Raw genomic sequence first — 22,859 nt, 5'->3', positions numbered from 1 at the left:
ATTTGCGGATTCGGCCAAAAAAAAAAAATTTTGGGTACGAGTACGGGTTCGTCCGTACATATATATATATTTTTTAATTTTTTTTAATATATATATATATGTTCAAACTTCAAACATCAAAATTATATATGTTCACAGTTCAAACATACAAATATGAAACATACAATGTAACTTTCCCATACAATGATACATAAATGATAACAGATAAATGCAAGTAGAATAGGTTGAATGCATGTTTTGATGCATGAAATGCATCATAGAGGGGCGGATTAGGGTTTAGATGTAAAAATAAGATTAAAAAAATTGTTTTTTAATTGTTTTTAATTGCTTTCTAACCCGTGGGCCCCGTTTTTGGGAACCCACGGGCTTGGGTTCACCCGCGTCCTCCTGGGTTTGCCCTGGGTCCCACCCGGGTCCTGCCCAGGCGGCTGGGTTCCCTGTGGGTCCCGCGTGACAGGACCCACAGGGAACCCAGCCGCCTGGGCAGGACCCGGGTGGGACCCAGGGCGAACCAGGCTGGGACCAGGACCGGGCAGGGACCAGGACTAGGACCCAGCCAATTTAGGCAAGAACCGGTAACTGAGGGAAAAACCCAGCATTAAGTGTCCCTGATTTGATTGATGTAAATCCAGTAACAATTACAGCATTATCCTACCTTAGGGCATAAATATAAAGACTTAGCTGATAAGGAATGGTGAACTTGTTGTCTGAATCAGAACGCGGCAGGTATATGATGATGCTCCAGTCTGAAATTTGCAATCCCTTCACTAATAGTTGCAGGCCTTCTAAGATATTCGCTGACCTTTAATGGTGATGCATTGACCTTCCAAGATGGTTCTCTGACCTTCAGAGGTGGTTCGCTTGCCTTCAATGAAGATTCGCTAACCTCCAGAATGAGTGGGCAGATCTTGCATTATTTAGGAGTAGACATAGCAGCATAGACTTTGCCTTAATCTTCAACTGGAAATTCACATTACTTGCAGAACTAACTTCACATTATTGATGATAAAAATTGAGTGATAAATGCATACAAATGAATCTCTATTTATATGTGGCGTGGAGACCAATTCAAGTCGGCTTTACCTTAAGTTTTGGTGCCAAGACTTAATTACAATTATAAGGCTTACGCGTTACCTTATGTCTTGCCCTATTTTGGCGTCCTAATAATGATTAAGTTATATTGCAAGGGGAGCGCACCTATTTAGGGCCACACGTTACATGAAGGGGTGTGTCCCTACGTTTGGTGAGCTTAATGCATTTGGGCCCAGCCCTATAATCCGAATCCATTTGTTTTCCTAACCTAGTTACAAAATCAACACTCCCTCTTAACTAGGGAGGAAAATAAATACATAACCAAATTCACATGGACAAACCCATGGCATGAACATTTACAAGGTTTAGGATTAGGGCCCAGCCCTAATAGTACAATCAATATACAATTCGTGATTTGATCACGCAATTACATTACAATGAACCTTTACATGATCTTCTCTAGCAATGCCTGCAGAGGATGAAGCCAATGCTTCATAACTTTATACTTTCTTGGGGACCTGCATGCAATGCCATGATCTTTCATCATGCACATCCGCAGAGGATGACAGAGACCTTTCCATATGCACACCTGCAATAATTAATACTCAAAGAGATATATAACCATACAACATAAATCATGCATAACCGCAGAGGATACATAAGCTTCTTCACAGAGAAGAACAACCTGTCACCTTGCACACCGCAGAGGGTGAACTCACCTTGCACTCCGCAGAGGGTGAGAGAAACCTACCACCTTGCACTCCGCAGAGGGTGGACTCACCTTGCACTCTGTAGAGGGTGAGCGAGAACTACCACCTTGCACTCCGCAGAGGGTGGATGATACACCCAGTGTATCATGGTTAGTATCATCATAAAATAAACATTTTGCAATAATCAAGTAATACTTTTAGACATATCAATTTCATTATCTGAAACACAATGATTAGAACTTAGCAAAATAAAAAAATATCAAGAAAGCATGAGGCTCCCTCTAAAACTCTATCTAATTGATAAGTTCAAAATAAGGTTTTTGACCAAACCCAAATCTAACAAAATTAACAATTGTATCTTTAATGAAGGAGAAGGTTTGAAAGCTTATGTAGTCCTTCAAATTTTAGACTGATGGCAAGAGCTGAAGTGGACCTTCTTGTAGTAAGCTTGTAGACCTGAAAAATTTTCCCTCCAGAGTAGCTGAAAGGATTAGATTCCAACTGAAATAAACAATAAGATCATAAAATCAACAAACCAATAGATCAAAGGAGGAAATCATCTTCATGATTCTGAATATTTGATACTTCATTTATGTTTGCATCTTCTTGCTCGCCTTGGGTTTGACAGTCCCTTGCAAAATGACCAAGCTTGTTGCATCGGAAGCATTGGATGTGGAACAAATCTCTTGGTCTCTTTATTGAGTGAGAAGTAGAAGAGTTAAAGTCTCTGTTCCTCTTGAAATCATTCTTCTTCTTCCAATGGCTGCCCTCCTTCTTAGTAAATAGAACATGTTGTTCATTATAAGGGTTCTTAATTTTTCCCTTTGCAACCAGCCGGGATTCTTCTTGAATGCAATCTCCCATTAACTGATCAAATTTAGGGAGTTCAACTTTAGCACTGATTCCTTGAACAAATGGTTCCCAAGAGGGAGGAAGGCCATTTAAGGCTGTCATAGATAAGTCGCTGTCTTCAACATTCTTCCCAAGGGTGGCAAGTTGATCTCTTAGCTCAGAGATTCTCATGAAGTAATCAGCAATCGGTTCTTCTGCCTCTAATTTGATGCTAGAAAGGTGATTCCTTAGGGCAAGTATGAAGCTGGTATTGTTGACTTCATACATCTTCTCCAATGTGGTGAACATTTCCCTAGCTGTTTTCTTCATGGAGATAGATGACACCAAGCGATTTTTGACTGAGTCTATTATAATCCTTTGAGCTTGGAAGTCCTTCTTCTTCCACTCTACTTTCTCAGTTTCGCCCTCAGGTTCCTTAGCATTCTTGCCAACATATTCAGCAAGATCATTCAATGCCATCATTACCCTGACCTTCCATGAAGCATAGTTTGTAGGACCTTCCAGTCTATCTTCAGCCCTGATGTACGAAGACATGAAGACTAAACCTTCAAACAATAGTTTAGACAGACAAGTACAAATTTGACCACAACCTTTACAACTTTTATGAACCTAGAGCTCTGATACCATGTTGAATTTAGTGATTAGATTTACAAGAATGAACAGAAAAATGATAATGCACAGTAACAAGAAACAACACACACAACTAGAAGTGTACACAACACAAGTCTTCCTTGGGAAAACCTCCCTCTTGGAGGAAAAACCCAGCATTAAGTGTCCCTGATTTGATTGATGTAAATCCAGTAACAATTACAACATTATCCTGCCTTAGGGCATAAATATAAAGACTTAGCTGATAAGGAATGGTGAACTTGTTGTCTGAATCAGAACTCGGCAGGTATATGATGATGCTCCAGTTTGAACCAGATTTGCAATCCCTTCACTAATAGTTGCAGGCCTTCTAAGATATTCGCTGACCTTTAATGGTGATGCATTGACCTTCCAAGATGGTTCGCTGACCTTCAGAGGTGGTTCGCTTGCCTTCAATGAAGATTCGCTAACCTCCAGAATGAGTGGGCAGATCTTGCATTATTTAGGAGTAGAGACAGCAGCATAGACTTTGCCTTAATCTTCAACTGGAAATTTGCATTACTTGCAGAACTAACTTCACATTATTGATGATAAAAACTGAGTGATAAATGCATACAAATGAATCTCTATTTATATGTGGCGTGGAGACCAATTCAAGTCGGCTTTACCTTAAGTTTTGGTGCCAAGACTTAATTACAATTATAAGGCTTACATGTTACCTTATGTCTTGCCCTATTTTGGCATCCTAATAATGATTAAGTTATATTGCAAGGGGAGCGCACCTATTTAGGGCCACACGTTACATGAAGGGGTGTGTCCCTACGTTTGGTTAGCTTAATGCACTTGGGCCCAGCCCTATATCCCCTCATGTATTAACTATTAAGTTACATGTATATGAATTTATGAATTTCAACTCTCGTTTGAACTCTACACTTAACTCAATCTCTATGTATAATGTATATGATGAATGATTTATCAATGTTATCATATGAATATTTGAAATTTTCCTATATATTTTAAATTTCCCCTATTTTTATATAGCCGTCCCCTAAGTCACAAGGTTTGAATTCGAATTCGAATTCAACAACCATAAAATTTAGATGAAATTCGACAAGGGAAAAATTTGAAAAAAAATTCAGATTAAATTCGCCTTATATATTTTTGTTTATTTTTAAATATATGTTATACTTCTAATAAATTATCAAAATAGTTTAACATTGCTAAATAGATTTGAAATCATTATATATAGATGGCACATTTATAAGAAACATGTGAAATCACGATTGCGAAGATGTTTTCTTTTCAAAAAGGTACAATAAAAAGCAAAGACTTTATAGCTTCAAAAAAGCTCTAAGTCATCAAGAGCACTTGGCTTAGATGGTGTAGCATCATTATCTGTATCGCTATCCAATTCCTCATCAAGAAAGTTAGGCTCATCTACAACTGGCACTTCTATGTCTTTTGGAATGTGTTGTTGTGAAGAACATGTGGAGTCGCTTGTTGATTTGTTCATGATCAATTTCAAATTGCTACGAATGTAGACAAGATCTCCCAACTTTCTAGACAGCAATTTGTTCCTCTTCTTGGAATGGATGTGGTCAAAGCAACTCCAATTCCTCTCACAAGCTGACGAACTTGCTCCCCGACTCAGTATTATAATGGCAAAGCGCTGAAGTTCAGTTTTTTGTGCTCCATAGCTCATCCGCCATCTATAACCAGGTACTGCATCCCGTGTCATATCATATTTGGCTGCTACTATTCCAAACAACCCTTCTTCTCTCTTGTATACCCAACCTTGGTCTTTGATTAGAGCTGCAACTGTTGGATTTGGTTCAAATTTGCTAATGGCTTCATGAAACCCTGCCATAATTTCAAAATCAGCTTGTCTATCAATATGAAATAGCTTAGGCCCCAAATAGCAAGCTGCTGCATGTAAGGTGTGTGGATCATTTTCCATCTGGAATCAACTGTCTCCCTTATCTCCATGTACTCTGCATCTACATTATTTAGTGCTCCTGAATAGCTTCCTTACAACGATCCATGCTTTCATAAAGCATGCCAAGGCAAGGAGTGTCACCATCAACCATATGAAGCACATCAACAATTGGCTCACATATACTTAGAACCTTTGTTCCACTTTCCCAAAAGCTGCTATTTAAAACAATTTGCTCTATGTTCTTGCCCTTAGCACTTTTAGAAAGTGTTGAATTTTCCCACTCGTTGGAACAAACAACAGATCTCAAAGCTGCTTTCTCTTCAACTCTTTTCAAAGTGATATAAAATGAAGCAAATCTTGTGTCACAAGGCCTCAACAATACCCTAGATGCATACTGCCTGTAAAGACTCAATGTGAGATGATGATTTCTTATGAAGTTTGCAATTGCTCTCCTTCTATGAATTGCTTCATGTATCCATGGAAACTTAGCCAAATCATGAAGCAACAAATCCAAACAATGTGCTGCACACGGACTCCAATATATTTGTGGGTATTTCTCAACAATTAGTTTTACAACTCCCACACAATTTGCTTCACTATTATTTACCACTTGAACCACATTTTCCACCCCTACTTCAAGAATGGCTTCCTCTAATATTTGAAATATGTATTCATAAGTTTTCTTTTGGTTCATGGTGTCAATCACTTTCAAGAACACAACACCTTCAACACAAGCCACCAAAACATTGACCAATGGCCTTTGACATATATCTAACCATCCATCACTCAATATGGTGCAACCTGTTGCCTTCCAAGAGGCTTTGACCTCTGCAAAAGAGTTGTCCTGAAAGCCTTAGAAGTGGGAGGTCTGTACCCTTTGCCAAACTCTGCAACTTTTTGAATTGCATTGCAAAAATGCCGATTCTAGCTACATTGAATGGAATAGCACTTGTGCAAAACAAATGTGCTAATGCATCATCCACTTGTTGTTTCTCTACTGGTTTCCAAAAACTGTTCAAAGTTCTAGTCTCTTTGGATGCCCCTGTAGCCTTGGGTAGACTCGAAGAGGAAGACATAATAGATGTGAATCTATACACATCCTCTTCGATTCTCTGTTTCTTTTGTGCCGCTTTCATCTTTCCTGCAATCAAAGAGGCTTGCTCTTTCTCTAAAGTAGCTCTAATTTCTTGGGTCATTTTTGGACATGCAGTAACACCTACCCCCTGTAATACCAAGCAAGTGGTCCATTACCCTTGTTAAAGTTCCAGTAAAAACTTTCGGGCACAAGTTACAATGAAGATAAACACCATTGCAGGTCACATGAAGCATTAATCGTTTGGGGAATTAATCGGCAAAACAAAAGTATAAGATTGTTTCAAAAAATCGGGAAAAAATCGGATTTACAAAAAAACATAAAAAATTGTAAAAAAACAATAAAATATTTTTTTTATATATTTAAGGGCATTTTCCATATCATAGAGATATTGCAAGCAAATAAAATAGACACTTCAACACATGGATTGTAAAAAATAGATTTTTCGTTGTTTATATTCATATGGTTGATTGCATTGCACAAAACATACCACAGTATATTCAATATCTAGATGGTGATAGATGTCAAAATGTCAATTAAAATATTGTTCAAGATTAGTGTGATTAGAAACCTGAATAATGCTTTTGCGGTATTTGGTGAAATTATAAGTAGGTGCCCTCGACTTGCAACTAGCCGAATGCCAACAACCCCCCACTCTATGTCACAAGGTTCGAGTTCGAATTCTTGTTCGCCAACAATAAAATTTGACAGGGAGAAAAATTCGGAAAAGAAATTCATCATTAAATTCGCCTATATAATTTTATTTTATATTAAATATAAGTAATAAATTAAATAGCAAATACTATGTAATATTTGCATCCATTATAATAAATTAAAAAAAAGGTAATATTCGCCAACAATAAAATTCGGATGAGATTTGACAAGGAGAAAATTTTGAAAAAGAAATTCATCATTAAATTTGCCTATATAATTTTATTTTATATTAAATATAAGTAATAAATTAAATAACAAATACTATGTAATATTTGCATACATTATAATAAATTTAAAAAAAGGTAATATTCACCAACAATAAAATTCGGATGAATTTTGACAAGGAGAAAAATTCGGAAAAGAAATTCATCATTAAATTCGCCTATATAATTTTATTTTATATTAAATATAAGTAATAAATTAAATAACAAATACTATGTAATATTTGCATAAATAAAAAAAGGTAATATTCACAATAAAATTCGGATGAGATTTGACAAGGAGAAAAATTCGGAAAAGAAATTCATCATTAAATTTGCCTATATAATTTTTTTTTTTTGATCGGTAATTTTGGATATATTAATTTTCAGAAAATTTCAACAATTTGCTAGGGCCAAGAAGATATCAACATCAGCCCAAAAAACAGTTCGAACCTACTATGCAGTTTCAGCAAACAGAAAATAGAAGTAAACCAGTACTGTGCATTAATGCACGAAACATTATAGTAATCCATAAAAGTTTTTTTTAACAGAAATTCAAAGAAGCATAAAGCAAAAAAGCTCCATATTTTGCACCATAGCCGCTCAGTCCGAGTCGCTCTGGTTCGGCTTCTTCAACTCCATATCATCGATGTCCGCCAACGCTTTCCCTTTGGCCGCTTCCGTCTTCATCTTCGGGATGCAGTCCAGGTTCCCAAAGTCTGGGTCACCTTCCAGGCTGACTAGGAACTGCACCACTCTCCCCTCCTCGTAACGGTCCCAGAGCTCTCTTCCCACCTCCATTCGCGCCACCACCTTCAACGCCTTTAGCACCTCGTCTATTCGAATCAACTTCACACAAAGCTTCATGGCTTCCCAGCCAATACGAGCTCGTTCTCTGCATTGCTCCTTTAGCCGACTCTCAGGTCCTTTGACAAACGATAGTCTCCTCGTTTGCTTCTCCTTCCTGGATGCGGATTCCGGTTTGGGGAATCACCCATTCCAAAATGGAGTTCAAATTGTTTAGGAAATCCCCATCAACGAGCTTTGTCATTGTTAGTTTGACTTTCTACACTTCGGGTTCGAATTCGCACGCCGATGCCATTATCAGGGAATAGACTTCCATGTTTGTTCTGTACCGGAAATGAATATGCACCAATTCCTCCCCCAACATCAATCTAGCCGCACTCCACAGCTTATCATCCTTGTATTTGAAGAGACCCTACAAATGTTTGTCCGAGACCTTTCCCAGGAACGGGACCAATTTCTTCTCTGTGCGAAGCGTGAAATTTGCCTCCATTAAAAGCTGCTCGAAACTTGCAAAAAACCAGAAAACTAGACTGCAAAACACCAACAAGCTTTATTAAACCGGATTTTGGCAAATGCAATGCGCAATAATTGAGTTTGTAATAAATCCGCCGTCGTTTGCGACGTGGTATAAATGCATGATCTGTGAAATAAATGGAAAGATATTTCACATCAGATTTCCTGCCCTCCGCCATTGTCTCAGACCAATATCTGTGCTTTGAACTGTCACATTTATTACCAAGTCAGTGGAATTGATTTCTCGTCCTTGCGAGCCGTCAAGCTTGCTTGCTTGTTTAGCTTTCACGAACTGCATTAATACCACTGCCATACACTCCCATTGCCCTTCCACCATCTGGCCACTTGATCTGACAAATCACATCCGGCATTTGAGAGGAGATCTGCCACTACGTTCGCACCTCTCCGGACATGGGAAACCCGAAAAGCTTCAAATGAGGTGAGTTTTTCCCGTATTATCTCTATCCAATGAGCTAATTTCCAGGAAGGGGTGGTACCTTTCGCTATTGCATTGATCACTACTTGGGAATCCCCTTCCAAATGTAGTTTGGACACTTTCATGTTAATAGCCAATTTTATAGCCATTAGTGCCGCCTGTGCTTCCGCTTCGTTGTTAGACCCATTCTGAAGCCATCAAGCCCCTTTGAATAGGATGATCCCCTTATCATCTCTTGCCACTACTCCCACTCCGGAGATACCCAGGTTTCCCTTAGACGCCTCGTCAAAGTTGATTTTAATCCACTCCTTAGCTGGCGATTCCCATTTAGGCTCAATTTTTATTGATTCGGACAAGGGACTAACCCTCCAAGACCCATTAACGGGTCTTTTAAAAAGGTTTGAACCAAGGATGTAAGCACTACAGGCAAGAAACCCCACTATTTCTCCAAAGTTCTCCCCAAGGTAATACTCCATTTTTTACACGGTAGAGACAAACCCGTGGGGGTTTGAACCTAGGTTGTAGGTACTACAGGCAAGAAGCCCTACCATTTCACCAAAGGGTCATCCCCCATTTGCCTATATAATTTTATTTTATATTAAATATAAGTCATAAATTAAATAACAAATACTATGAAATATTTGCATACATCATAATAAATTAAAAAAAAGATAATATAGATATGTTTAAAATCTTAATTTAAATATTATTAATATATAAATAAAAAATATATTAAAATGTACATATTAAATTATAAACGTATTATAAATAAAAATTTAATTTAAATATTTTCTAACATTAAAACTTTAATATTGAATAAAAAACAAAATAAAAAAAAAAATCATGTAAAACACAATTTATAAAGATATTAAATTTTATTTTAAAAAGAGAGAATGCCTCTCACTGTCGTGCTTCATATTTGCTCCTCACCGTCGCGCTGCAACACGAAGCTCCCCGCAATTTTCAGGCTCTTCTCCCACATTCTTTCTGCAACTCCTACATTTTTTGCGTTATTTTATAGAATTTTTCGCACATTTTCACAGGTTGTTTTAAGGGTTTAGAAATTTTTTTGGTTGATGTGATTTTCTCGCATTTTCATCGGCGATTTTTGTAGTTTTTAATCACGTCAACGATTTTTACTGCCGATCGGGGGGAAAAATCGGCAGACCTACTGATTCCCAATTAGTCACGATTAATCGCGTCTGGTCACTGATTATTGCTTCTTTGGTTTGCATGCCTCCGAAGTTGATTTGTTGGGAGCCATTATAATCTGTACAATTTAGAAGAAAAATAATATTTAATATTTATAACATTAGATTAAATTTTATTTAAAAAACATTAAAACAAAAAATATATAATATGTTAATTTTTAACTCTAAAAAGCAAAATAATTCAATAAGTTTAAAACTTTATTTAAATATAATATTTGTTATATTTAAATTGTTAATTTTTATTTATTTTAGTTTTAGCTTAAAATGAAAAAATAAAATAAAATAATATTAAAACTAATTATAATAAATGTTTCATTTTCTAATAACTAAATAAAATAAAAAACTACAAATAGAAATTTTATAAACATCTATTATTAAAATAAAAAATACATCAAATAACAAATAAAAAATTATCAAATAACAAATATAAAATTATATTTTTAAACATAGCATATATGATACATGTTCATAAGATTTAATTTAAAAAATAAAAATAGAATTTAAAATGTTGCGGAATTTTCACACAACACATGTTAAACAAAAAAGGAAACTATATGAAATGTAAAAAATAAAGATTCTGGAAAAACAATAAAAAATAAATTTGTATGGAACTTTTTTTTTAACCATAAAAATTGAAAAATAAAACTATATTTAATCGAATGTGGAAAAATAAAACTATGTGAAAGCTTTTTTTTTACCGTAATAAATAAAACTATATCAATATGAATATCGAATGCAGCTTAAAATAAACGACAACCCAAAAAATTAAAATGGGAATAAGTTGCCTACCTGAACACGGCAACGATGGCAAACGGGAGGAAGTTTGTGATGAAATCGAAATATCGCCGCCCCAACAGACACAAAGATATCAAGTACTCCACCCGTGACCCAACAAACACAACAAATAGAGATATCAAATGCAAAGAATGCTCAACTCGTGTTGTGGTTGGCAAATCCAAACATCCACTATCAACCTATATCAACCTCCTATTTAGCCAATGCCTTCACTGGTTCACAGGGGGTTTGTGTGTTCACAGAGGTGGGCATATGCATTTTATAAAGAAAATCTGTCGAAAATCTGCCGAAAACCCTAAAAGTTGTTCGAAACCCTAAAAAATACTTTTTAAATTTTCATTTTAATGAAAAAAATGACGCCGTGTTTGTACGAATAAATCGCCGAATTTAAAAGAATTTTATGTAAAAGTTTGAGATTCGAAAGATTTCGAACTTCATGGATGAAGTTTGCCAAATGTTGTGACTTAGGCTGTCCCCTTTGCCGTACCCTCCGTCCCCAAAAATGGCAAAAAAAAATCCGTCTCGGAAACCCTTTTCCTTGTCCCCTCGTTCCCCCATCTTGGAAACTCTTAGTAACATAGTATATAGGTAATTATAAATATGTATATTAATTTGTCTGCAGCAAAATTGACACCTAGCAATAATACTTGTTGAACAATGCTAATCATAAAAGATTCCATACATAATGAAAAATGACTAATAAAGTCATTTCATAGTAGTAGTTTTCTAGGATCCTAATCTTATCAAAAAGGAAGAACCCTACCAGTTCATGTATTACAATGGTCAGAGGAGGTTTCTAAGGTCTTATTTTCAGTCAAAAAGGGAAATTGTCGCTACCGAAGTCTGGAAATCTCACCCTTGGCCTCTTTTTGGATGGAGGAAACAGAATTTAGAGTTTGGCCCGTAAAGAAAAAAGGTATTGATTTCCAGGTTCATGGGAGTTTTCCCAGACCAAAAACACTCAGATCATGGGTGCAAGAAAATTGTAAACCTCAGGAATTATTGCATTATTGCTATTTGAATGATGGCAATTTTTTTTTTCCTGGCTCTTTTCACCTCTGTATCTGAAAGAGATGGAATGTTTTTAATGAAGTCACTAGTTTATGAAAAATCTGGACTCTCATGAAGCATTTGTCTCTAGCTATAGATCCAACAGAAAATCTACCAGGCACAATCTTGGATCTCCTTCTTCTACCAAGTGAATACTAGAAATAGTTATTGCTATGAAGCATGGTGAATACCACAAAGGAGTACAGTATAGCCTTTGAAATGACAAATCACCCGGCAATTCTGAGCCACAGAAGGAACTGTGTCAATATGGGAACGATCAATAGAATAAAAGGACATTTCTTTTAGTTGCAAGCTTTGCCATGAACATGACCATCTCAGCAGGGTATGCCTCACACATCAAAACACGGATGAACAGGAGATCGCTGAAGTTTCCCATTAACAATCAACAACCTAATTAGGAGACTAAGACCAAATGGGACCTGTAGAGCAATCCAAGCACAGCCCGAATTCTACCCAAGAACACAGATCTGAATTCTACACAACAATGCAGATCTCCAAGATGCTAAAAAGATTTAACAGGCCTATAAAAGAAAAGATAAGTCTTTTTTTTTTCTAAGATTTAATGACATTTATTTGTCCTTGATATATTGCCAAAAGAAGTAGTTCTTGATCACTAGAAATATGTATTATTAAAATTGAAAAGTTATGGAGTTGGATAATGTAAGATAAAATTACTAATTATTCCACGTCCTTTTGTGGTATGCCTTTGGGATTTATTGTGAACCAAGGCAGTTGAATCAGAGAATACAATTGCAGCTTGTCATTTCGATTCTACAAAGGTATCACATGCAATAATGGAAGATTGCTCTCGCATTTCAGAACTGCGTTCAATAAGAGGCTCATCTGCATTCTTAAGGATAACTGAAGTTTTCCTCATGTATGGTATTTAATTTTTGTCATTCATAATTTTTGTGGTATCATTGAGATTTTTTACTACTGTTTAGTATTGATTTTTGTCTTTCTTGCCTTGTCATTCAGATATGAAATTATTACTTCCCCACATATTTAGAAAGTAATTGAGATCAAGTAGTGCTACTTACTGTTTCATTGTGTAATTGAACAGTGATGAAGCTGCCATTGACAGATTGGATCTATCATCTACCTTTTCTCAAAAACAAGTACTGCATAAAAATGCGGCTGTAAGTAATACTTTTATGAATATCTCTTTATTACACAAATTATCTGACATAAGCTGATTCTAATATGTTTAGACTTAAGGCTGTATTCATAGAAGCAAATATCTTTCTTGGGAATTTATTGGCATACCAAAAGATAAAGAAGTTCTCAATTCTTGAGATATTATTAAGAAAAAACTGGAAACCCAAAAACACAGAAAAGTTCAAAAAATAAAATGAAATAACTGATGTTTTCTAACGGTTAAAGCCATTATAATTGCATGGAGGGTGAGAATGTGAAAGTAAACAATAGTTTACACAACAAATTTTGAAATATGGGTTTTTCTCATAAACTTAAAGACTGCTGATTACAAATAATTGTAATATAGATCTTTTTGACAATGTTAATCATTACTCTGCGAAATGATAATGAACCATTCATGCAATAAAACAGACCTGTTAGCCCTACCATTCTTCTTAATTATCAAGTCCAAGAGACTAATCTACACACAAAGTGGTAGCCACAGTGTTAAAATTGACAAGTCTCACTAACTTCTTCAAATACCTCTTAAGTTTACAGCAGTGGCAACAATCCTGCCTGGCATTTCAGGACATCAATGACTCATGTTAACAACAATGTTTAATATTAATCATTATGTTTGGCAATATTTCTTACAATGTTATGACAGCAGTAATGACTCCCATATTAACTTAGTGCATTACTACTAATTGTAGTTTAAAAACTCAGACTTTGCAATAGCTTGGTTGACCCAATTTTTTTAAAACTCGGGGCTTGGCAAAAACTCAGCAAATTTATCAAACATTTAAAAATACACAATTAAAAAAACTCTTTAAAAACATGCATATTATTGATTTACTTCATATATAAATCAAAATTAGAGTTCAATACTTAGATTTACCAAAAAACAAGTCTTTATGCTTGCCATATCTCCTAGTTGTAGATGCCATATTTTGTTCAGAAACTGGAAAATGGAAATAAATCCTAGCAAAAGACAAATATCAAGAAAAATATTAACCATCTAATGAACTACTTCTCATTGTGCATATGAATCTATGTTCCATGGAATCTCGAGGGAGCGGGACGATGGCAGGTTGGTGGTGCAATGGTGATTTAGGGGTGGAGCGCTTGGCAGGGTTGAGGGACATGGCATTTTCACAATTTTATCACTTGGAAGCTTGAAGTGGGTGGCAAAGTCTATGCAATTGGAAAATAATGAAAAGGAAAAATCTTCTAATCATGTCCTATATCTGTTTGCAGCAATTGGAGTACAAATTGTGCCCTAAATCCATTTGCAGTGAGCGGAAAATCTTTGGCTCCTTGTATACTGAATGTTGGATGAGTTTTAACATGTTTGTTAGGTGAATTTATCAATTTGTGAGTTAGGTGAATTTGAGGGACATGACATTTTCACAATTTTATCACTTGGAAGCTCGAAGCGGGTGGTGAAGTCTATGCAATTGGGAAATAAATAGAAAAGAAAAAATCCTCTAATCACGCCTTATATCTGTTTGCAGCAATTGCAATACATTATCCGAAGTTGGCTAGAGGGTGGTCCTTATCTGAACACTTGCTTTGGTTCAAATTTCAAAGCGATCAATTATCTGTCATCAACAACATAGTGGATATTAAAGATACTGTTCCCTTGGTGTTGAACATTTTGGCCATTTCTTATGTGACTTTTTGGTAAGACTGATCAAATGCTTCTCCAAGAAGTTGGAGTTCTCCCTAACTAATCAATTAGCCTCCAGAAGACTTGGAAAGTAGCTAAATGTGCATGAATTGGCTAAGCGCCATAAGAGGACATTACAGTCCTCCCTCCCCTGGATTGCTTGCCCTCAAGCAAACACAACTAAATCTTGATTGATCTTGGAGACCCAATGAAATTCCAGGATCCCAAATAAGTTTGAAGAATGCTTCCCTGTGATTTTGCTGCTCTATACTGATGCAACTGAAGATTTCCAACTGGCATTCTTGGTTTCCCTAAGAAGCAACCTACCAATCTTACAATTTCTTGGATATCAAATCATTGGTATCATCAAATAATCTGGAGGTGAGAGAATGAACATACCTCAACAAGTCATCCATCGCAAAATTAATGTTGTGGGCAAAAATTTGAAATGTTCCTCTGTGAAATAACACAAGTTAGCTTGTATGCAAGCTGAAAACAAATTATTAGAGTCATAAGTCACTTGATTTTCTACCCCAAACAAACTTATGATGACTATAGTATTCAATTTTTTTCTGACTGAAACCACTTTCCAACATATTCCAATAGTCTGGTGGTCCCAAAATACTCAATTTTGCATCTGATTAAACATAGAAACAGCAACTTGTAATCTGATTTTATAAAAATCAGCAACCTTGAAGAAGAACAACAGCTGCATAAATGCAATCTCCTTACAAGGACACGAATGGTGAGCATTGAAATGCCCAAAATCACCATGGAAGAGGTTGAGTAAGGCTCTCAACCAACTGATAGTGAGCAAACAAAAATATGAGGTGGCTGATCTGCAACAAAGCAGCAAAGTCAAAACTGAAAATTTGAATTATTTTTTTGCCATCATGGATTCGAAAGAATGAAGAAACTTCACCATGCTTGTGCTGCACAACTCTGCTATTCACGTGTGCCTCATCAGATGACCCCCTTGTGAAACTAAAGGCATTTCTCCAAAAAGAATGCCTCTCATGCAAATCATCCCAGTGCCACCAACAAATTGCACCTCCAAGGCACTAGGATCTTTGTAATAATCATATAATATTACATCTATATTGAACTGATCCTTCTGCTTCTTGTTGTGAGGTATTCACACATCGCCCCATCACAAATGGGGACCCCCACTTTTTCGCTTTCTAGGGCTAGTCCTTTTTGCTTTCTAGGTTGTCTTAGAGTCTTTGCTGTTAATCTTTGCATTGAAAGGATTGAGTTTCTCATCAAGTCAGGTGGGTATCCTCAAGGTAGAGTGAAGGAGATCAGGTCAGTTGAGTGATTAGGGGTTATTTAGATCATTCCTTGGGTATTGTAAGCAAGCTGCACTTTAGGTCCCGTCCTCCCAAAGGTTGTAGAGCGAATTCACCTCTTGAGTCTTGTCCTTGCAAAGGACGGTGAGCAAAATTTTATTTTAGATCCCGTCCTTCCAAAGATCCCAGAGCGAATTTCTTATAGAGGTGTTTGTGAGATTTTGCCAAGATCAAGAGCTTAATGAAAAGCACAAAATAGAGAGACAAAATATAGGACAAGAATAAATTGTATTCTCATCAATAGATAAATGATCAAATGTTCAATAGTTACATACAATGAATATGAGCCTGCTTATATAGGCAGGGCTATATGGATATGTGAGCACACAAACATGACATGTGGCTCAATAAGAAACAAGGGTAGGTAGAAGAAACAATATAATATTCCACATGAGGTGGATCACCCACTGAATGTGGAATTTGTAAAGTTTTATTCAATTGCAATAAAAGAACATATTATATATGTGAGAATTTTATATGATTATATTGTCTAATAATTTGATAATTTTGTTGCAGGCAAAAGGAGAGAGATCATTAATATTTTTCTATGTCTTCTCCAAATGATTCATGTCGGGCTTTATATGTTTTTAGAAGACCGGTCAATAGATGTCTTGACCGGTCATGTCTTTTAGACATGACCGATCAAGGCACCTATTGATCGGTGCACATCCCGATTTCGGTTATGTTTGGTAACTAACATTAATACTTAACACTCGGTTGAAACGGTGTTAGTTATGATGCTTTGTTAATGGCCCGAATAAATGTTTATCCCGATAACAAATAGCATTACATATGCTATCGGGTTAATACCCCGATAGCATTTTAATGCCGATTCATAAATGAATCGACATTATTATGCTATCGGGTTACTAGCCCGATAGCATTTAGATCGACGCTTAACTATGTTAAGCAAGTCGTCGATCTAATCCATATTTATCCAATGTCAATATCATAATCATGATCAATGTTACAATCTGATAAACATATTGAGTTCGGAAAGCATAAATCAGATAATCTAATAGCATAGATGAGTAAACCAAAACAAAATAGAGAAGATTAAAGGGTTAGGAATGTCTTATCTTGCAGAAGCTACTAATACATTAACACTCCCTCTTAGCTTTGGAAGATAGATAAAGTAACCTGCATCACATTTCTTTTCCATAATGTCAGTCTCCAATATATATCATCTATACATATGATATGAAGCATCATCAGGACATAAGATACAAATATAAAACATCACTCTAAGTATGTGACATAGAGTATCACCTAACCATGTGATATAAAAGATTCATCATTTCATTATGACAAGATATCACCTGAACACGAGATATCAGTATTGCCTAAACACGCAATACTAAGAATAAACATATGAGGATGGTTAGATTCTCATCTTATCCAGGTTGTGATATGTGCACAAACATTTTATACAAATGTTTTATCACAACACCATCATGGCACATCCATGACATACCAGAGATCCAACATGATAACTGGTTTAGAGAATCATAAGATCGTCATCTTATGATGTCTGCATACAAGTGTTCATAATCTGAGAGATCGTCACCTCTTAGATATGAACACAGGGGGTGAAACCCAGAATGTCCCAACATGACAAAAGAAGTTTACACATTAAACATCTTATTTACAAAGCAGATTACCTTTCTATCATACCTAAACCTTTTCTGAAGTGATCAACCTTCACTCTGGAAAGTGGTTTGGTCAGAATGTCTGCAGTCTGATCTCCTGTACTAACATATTCCAATTTGATCACATTTTTGTCTACCATGTCTCGTACATAATGGTATGGAATCTCAATATGCTTAGATCTGTCATGAAATACTGGATTTATAGAAAGCTTTATGCAGCTCTGGTTGTTACAGTGGATGGCAGTGGGTTTCATGGGTTCACCAAATAGTCCCACAAGCAACTTCCTAAGCCATACTGCCTCTCGAGCAGCCATGGAAGCTGCAATGTACTCGGCCTCGGTGGAACTCTGTGCTACAGAAGACTGTTTTCTGCTGATCCAAGATATCATGGTTGATCCTAAACTGAAGCAACACCCTGAAGTGCTTTTCCTGTTAGTCACACTCCCAGCCCAATCTGAGTTTGTAAATCCGTGTAGGTCTAGATCGACTTTCTCATATTTGAGACCAAGGTTTAGAGTACCTTGTAAGTATCTCATAATGTGTTTTACTGCAATCAAGTGGATTTCCTTAGGCTCACACATAAACTAACTTAAGGCATTGACCGCATAACAGATATCTGGCCTTGTATTCACCTGATACATCAGGGACCCAATCATCTGTCTGTAGAGAGTAGGGTCAGTGGATTGTGACTCTGCTAATGCTTCCTTAAGTTTATGTAAATTTGTTTCCATGGGAGAGGTCATAGGTCTGCAGTTATGCATTCCGAATCTCTTCAAAATGTCCAAGGTATATTTTCCTTGGTTTAGTATAATATTTTCAGAATTTTGCCATATTTCCAAACCTAGGAAGTAATGAAGGAGTCCCAAGTCCTTCATATCAAATTCTTTAGATAAATCTTTCTTACATTGATCTATGAGGTGATCTTCTCCTGTGATTAGTAAGTCATCAACATATAGAATCAATATTAACATATCACCTTTATTTTGTTTGTAGTAGAGATTTGGATCTGCATCATTTTTAGAGAAGCCTAGTTTAGAGAGATAGGTGTCAATTCTTTCATACCAGGCCCTGGGAGCCTGTTTAAGCCCATAGAGAGCTTTCTTGAGTCTGCACACATGAGACTCTGCACCCTGAATTTCAAATCCTTCAGGTTGCTCTTGGTAGACTTCTTCTGAGATCTCACCATTAAGGAATGCTGTCTTAACATCCATCTGGTGCACCTTCCACCCTTTTGCTGCTGCAATGGCTAGTACTGTCCTTACTGAGGTATATCTGGCTACAGGTGCAAAGGTTTCTTCATAATCTATTCCTTCCCTTTGAGAGAACCCTCTAGCTACAAATCTGGCCTTGTGCTTTTCAATACTGCCATCTGCAACATGTTTGATTTAAAAAAACCATTTAGATGAAACAACAGATTTCTTAGTAGGCCTAGGAACGATCTCCCAAACATCATTCTTCATAATGGACTAATACTCTTCAGACATGGCATCCGTCCATACCTGATGTTTAAGTGCATCTGATACATTGTTTGGTTCAACTTTAGAGAGATCATTCATAAGAGCAACATAGCTAGTGAATTTATTAGGCCTTTTGCTTTCCCTGAAGGTTCCTGAAGGAGCAACAAACTTCTGAGCTTCTGCTACAGTCTTGGTGGCCCATAGAGGTCTTTTCTTGAGGTTTTCTCTAGGTGGGATTGGAGTTTCACCTATAGTTTCCTCAAGATTCTCCCTCTGAAGCTCAGGAGTAGGATCTTCTTCTATGTTAGGAGTGGGGATATAGATTTCAGGCTCTATTGTACTTAGGGCTCTTTTGAAGGCTAAATCTTCTTCAAAGATTACATCCCTACTAAATTCAATATTTCTCTGACCATGTATATATATTCTATAGGCCTTGGATGTTTCACTATATCCTACAAGTATTCCCCTTTTTCCAGAAGGTTCTAGTTTTAGTCTTTTCTCTTTAGGTACATGTATATAGACAAGACATCCAAATATCCTAAGGTGGGTGATATCTGGCTTTAGTTTAGTAAATACTTCCTCAGGAGTTTTATCTTCAAGATGTGAGTGAGGACATCTGTTTTGTATATACACAGCAGTGTTAGTTGCTTCTGTCCAAAGATTTATATTTAGATTCTGGTCAAGAATCATGGCTTTGACAGCTTCTACAATTGTCCTATTTTTCCTCTCTGCTACCCCATTTTGTTGAGGATTATAAGGTATTGTTAGCTCCCTCTTAATCCCCGAGGTTTTACAAAAATCTCTAAATAATTCTGATGTGTATTCCCCCCCATTATCAGTCCTTAGGATTTTAATTTTATTTCCTGTGTAGTTCTCCGTCAGGGATTTAAACTCTTTAAACCTACTAAGGATCCCTTCTGATTCTTTACACTTCAGAAAGTAGATCCAAGTTTTCCTAGAGTAGTCATCAACAAATATTACATAATACAAACATCCTCCTAGAGAGGGAACGGACATGGGTCCACGTACATCAGAATGAACTAACTCTAAAACTTTGCTTGTCTTCCTAGTACTATTATGGAAGGCACTCTTGATATTTTTACCTAGGGCACATCCCTTGCATGCCTCTGAATGATATTGCTGCAACTTAGGTAAACCTGTGACAAGGTTTCCCATAGATGATAAAGCTCTAGAATTCAGGTGGCCTAGTCTTCTATGCCAGACCTCATTTGCATTTGTTGCTTCATGAATTAGGGCTAGGTTGGGCTCTGTGCACAACTCATACAAATAGCCTTGTTTTTGACCAATGACTTTAGCTTTCTTGATGGAAGAATTTCTTGGCCAAGCCAACACCTTGTTCTCCATGAAGGTTACTCTGTATTTGTTATCTTCTAGGGTTGATATGGAGACCAGATTTCTCTTGATGCCGGGGACATATAGTACTCCTTCGAGTTGCAATGATATTTTTCTATGTCTTCTCCAAATGATTCATGTTGGGCTTTATATTTTTTTAGAAGACCGGTCAATAGATGTCTTGACCGGTCATGTCTTTTAGACATGACCGATCAAGGCACCTATTGATCGGTGCACATCCCGATTTCGATTATGTTTGGTAACTAACATTAAACTTAACACTCGGTTGAAACGGTGTTAGTTATGATGCTTTGTTAATGGCCCAAATAAATGTTTATCCCGATAACAAATAGCATTACATATGCTATCGGGTTACTAGCCCGATAGCATTTAGATCGACGCTTAACTATGTTAAGCAAGTCGTCGATCTAATCCATATTTATCCAATGTCAATATCATAATCATGATCAATGTTACAATCTGATAAACATATTGAGTTCGGAAAGCATAAATCAGATAATCTAATAGCATAGATGAGTAAACCAAAACATAATAGAGGAGATTAAAGGGTTAGGAAAGTCTTATCTTGCAGAAGCTACTAATGCATTAACAGAATGTAACAACAAGATAAGACCACAAAAGGTGGAAATTCTCCTACACACACTATCCCAATGTGGCACAAACACCCAAGTGTCTCATACCCAAACTACCATGAAATGCATTATCCTCAGTAAACTTAAGTAAGGTGTAATAATATCCAACATGAATAAATAATTACACCAACAGTGTTCTTAGAGGGCTGAATTGATGTTGCTTTCAAATCGATGAAGTAGTAAGTTTCAAGTCATGTCTTTGTGAAGATCATAAGGCAAGTTGCCAAATCTTGTCATTTAAGTCCCGTCCCTAGAGAGGTCATAGAGAAAACTTCCTTATCTTGACCTTGTCCTTGGAGAGGACATAGACCGATTTCCATTTTTGAGTCATGTCCTTGCTAAGGACAGAAAGCGATCTTCATTTTAGGTCCTATCCTTCCTAGGGACATTGAGCAAATTTCATTTTAGGTCCTGTCCTTCCAAAGGACAGAGAGTGGATTACGTTTTAGGTATTGTCCTTGCAAAGGACAAAGAGCGAATGTCATCATGTCCTTACCAAGGTCTTGGAGCGAAATTCTACTTTTAGGTCCTGTCCTTCCTAAGGACGAAGAGAGAAATTCCTTATCAAGAGCCTTGTCCTTCCGAAGGACCTAGAGAAAACTTGACCTTGTCCTTCCAAGGGTCTTGGAGCGAATTTTATGCCTTGTCCTTTCAAGTGACATAGAGCGAATATCTCCAAGTCATGTACCTTACCAAGGTCATAGAGCAAATTTTGCATCTAATTCATGTCCTTGCCAAGGTCTTAGGGCGAAAATTTCACCAAGGTCGTGTACCTCCCTAAGGAACAAGAGTGAAATTTGCACTTTAGAGCAAATTTGATTCATGTCCTCACCTTGGCCACAAAGCGAAATTTGAAGCTTGTCCTTAGGCTGGTCCAAGAGCGAAAATTCTATATAGGGCCTGTCCTTAGAAAGGACATGGAGTGAAGTACTTGTTTTAACCTTGGCCACCCAAAAGACATTAGGCGAAGTGATGAGGCGTACCTTGCAAAGGTTTTGGAGCGAAAAGTATGGATATAGGTTCTGTCCTTGGGAAGGACAGAGAGCGAATTTTCCATATAAGGCCTGTCCTTGGAAGGGACATAGAGCTAATTATGTTTTGAAGAATGTCCTTCCGAAGGACTTTGGGCGAAATTGTAAGTCTTGTCGTTGCTAAAGGTCTAGAGCGATCTACATGCTTCGTCTTTGCTGATGGTTTAACGAACTAGAAGGTGCCTTGATTCGACCTTTGTTTTAAAAATCATACCCTCTCCTTGTTGATGGTCATTGAGCGAACTTGAATGTGTCTTTGCCTTGTCCTTAGAAGGGTCAGAAAGCGAATTAGGTCCTGTCCTTGGGCTGGCCAAGGAGCGAAATTAATCATTCGATGCCCTGTCCTTACCTTGGTCAGAGAGCGAAGTTTCAATATAGGCCCTGTCCTCATCAAGGACACAAAGCAAACTTTCTTGTGAGTCTTGTCCTTGGGCTGGTCATAGAGAAAATTTTGTTTCAAGCCTGTCCTTACCTTGGACCAAGAGTGGAACCAATCATGTCATGTCCTTAGAAGAGTTCAAGAACAAACTTGACCTGTCTATAGGCTGGTCATCAAGCGAAACTCACAATATAGGTCTCGTCCCTAGCAGGGACACAAAGCGA

The 22,859-nt window shown here is 36.9% G+C and overlaps 1 protein-coding gene across 5 annotated transcripts in view; it reads left to right on the top strand.

Annotated features, from left to right (window-relative positions):
• LOC131028011 (uncharacterized) overlaps positions 1-22,859 on the top strand; it is a 202,597-nt gene that overhangs the window by 24,754 nt on the left and 154,984 nt on the right. For 3 of the 5 annotated variants that reach the window (XM_057958126.2, XM_057958125.2, XM_057958124.2), the window contains exons 3-4: positions 12,687-12,835; positions 13,022-13,097. In XM_057958126.2, coding sequence (XP_057814109.1) covers positions 12,687-12,835; positions 13,022-13,097 — 225 coding nt within the window. Of the gene's footprint in view, positions 1-12,686; positions 12,836-13,021; positions 13,098-22,859 lie in introns of those variants that run through there. The other 2 variants (XM_057958127.2, XM_057958128.2) reach the window with 2 other exon arrangements.

This window comes from Cryptomeria japonica, chromosome 5 (assembly GCF_030272615.1).
Source record: "Cryptomeria japonica chromosome 5, Sugi_1.0, whole genome shotgun sequence".
NCBI lineage: Eukaryota > Viridiplantae > Streptophyta > Pinopsida > Cupressales > Cupressaceae > Cryptomeria > Cryptomeria japonica.
Note: the sequence above shows the minus strand (reverse complement) of the source record. Positions and strands in the feature narration are given on the sequence as shown.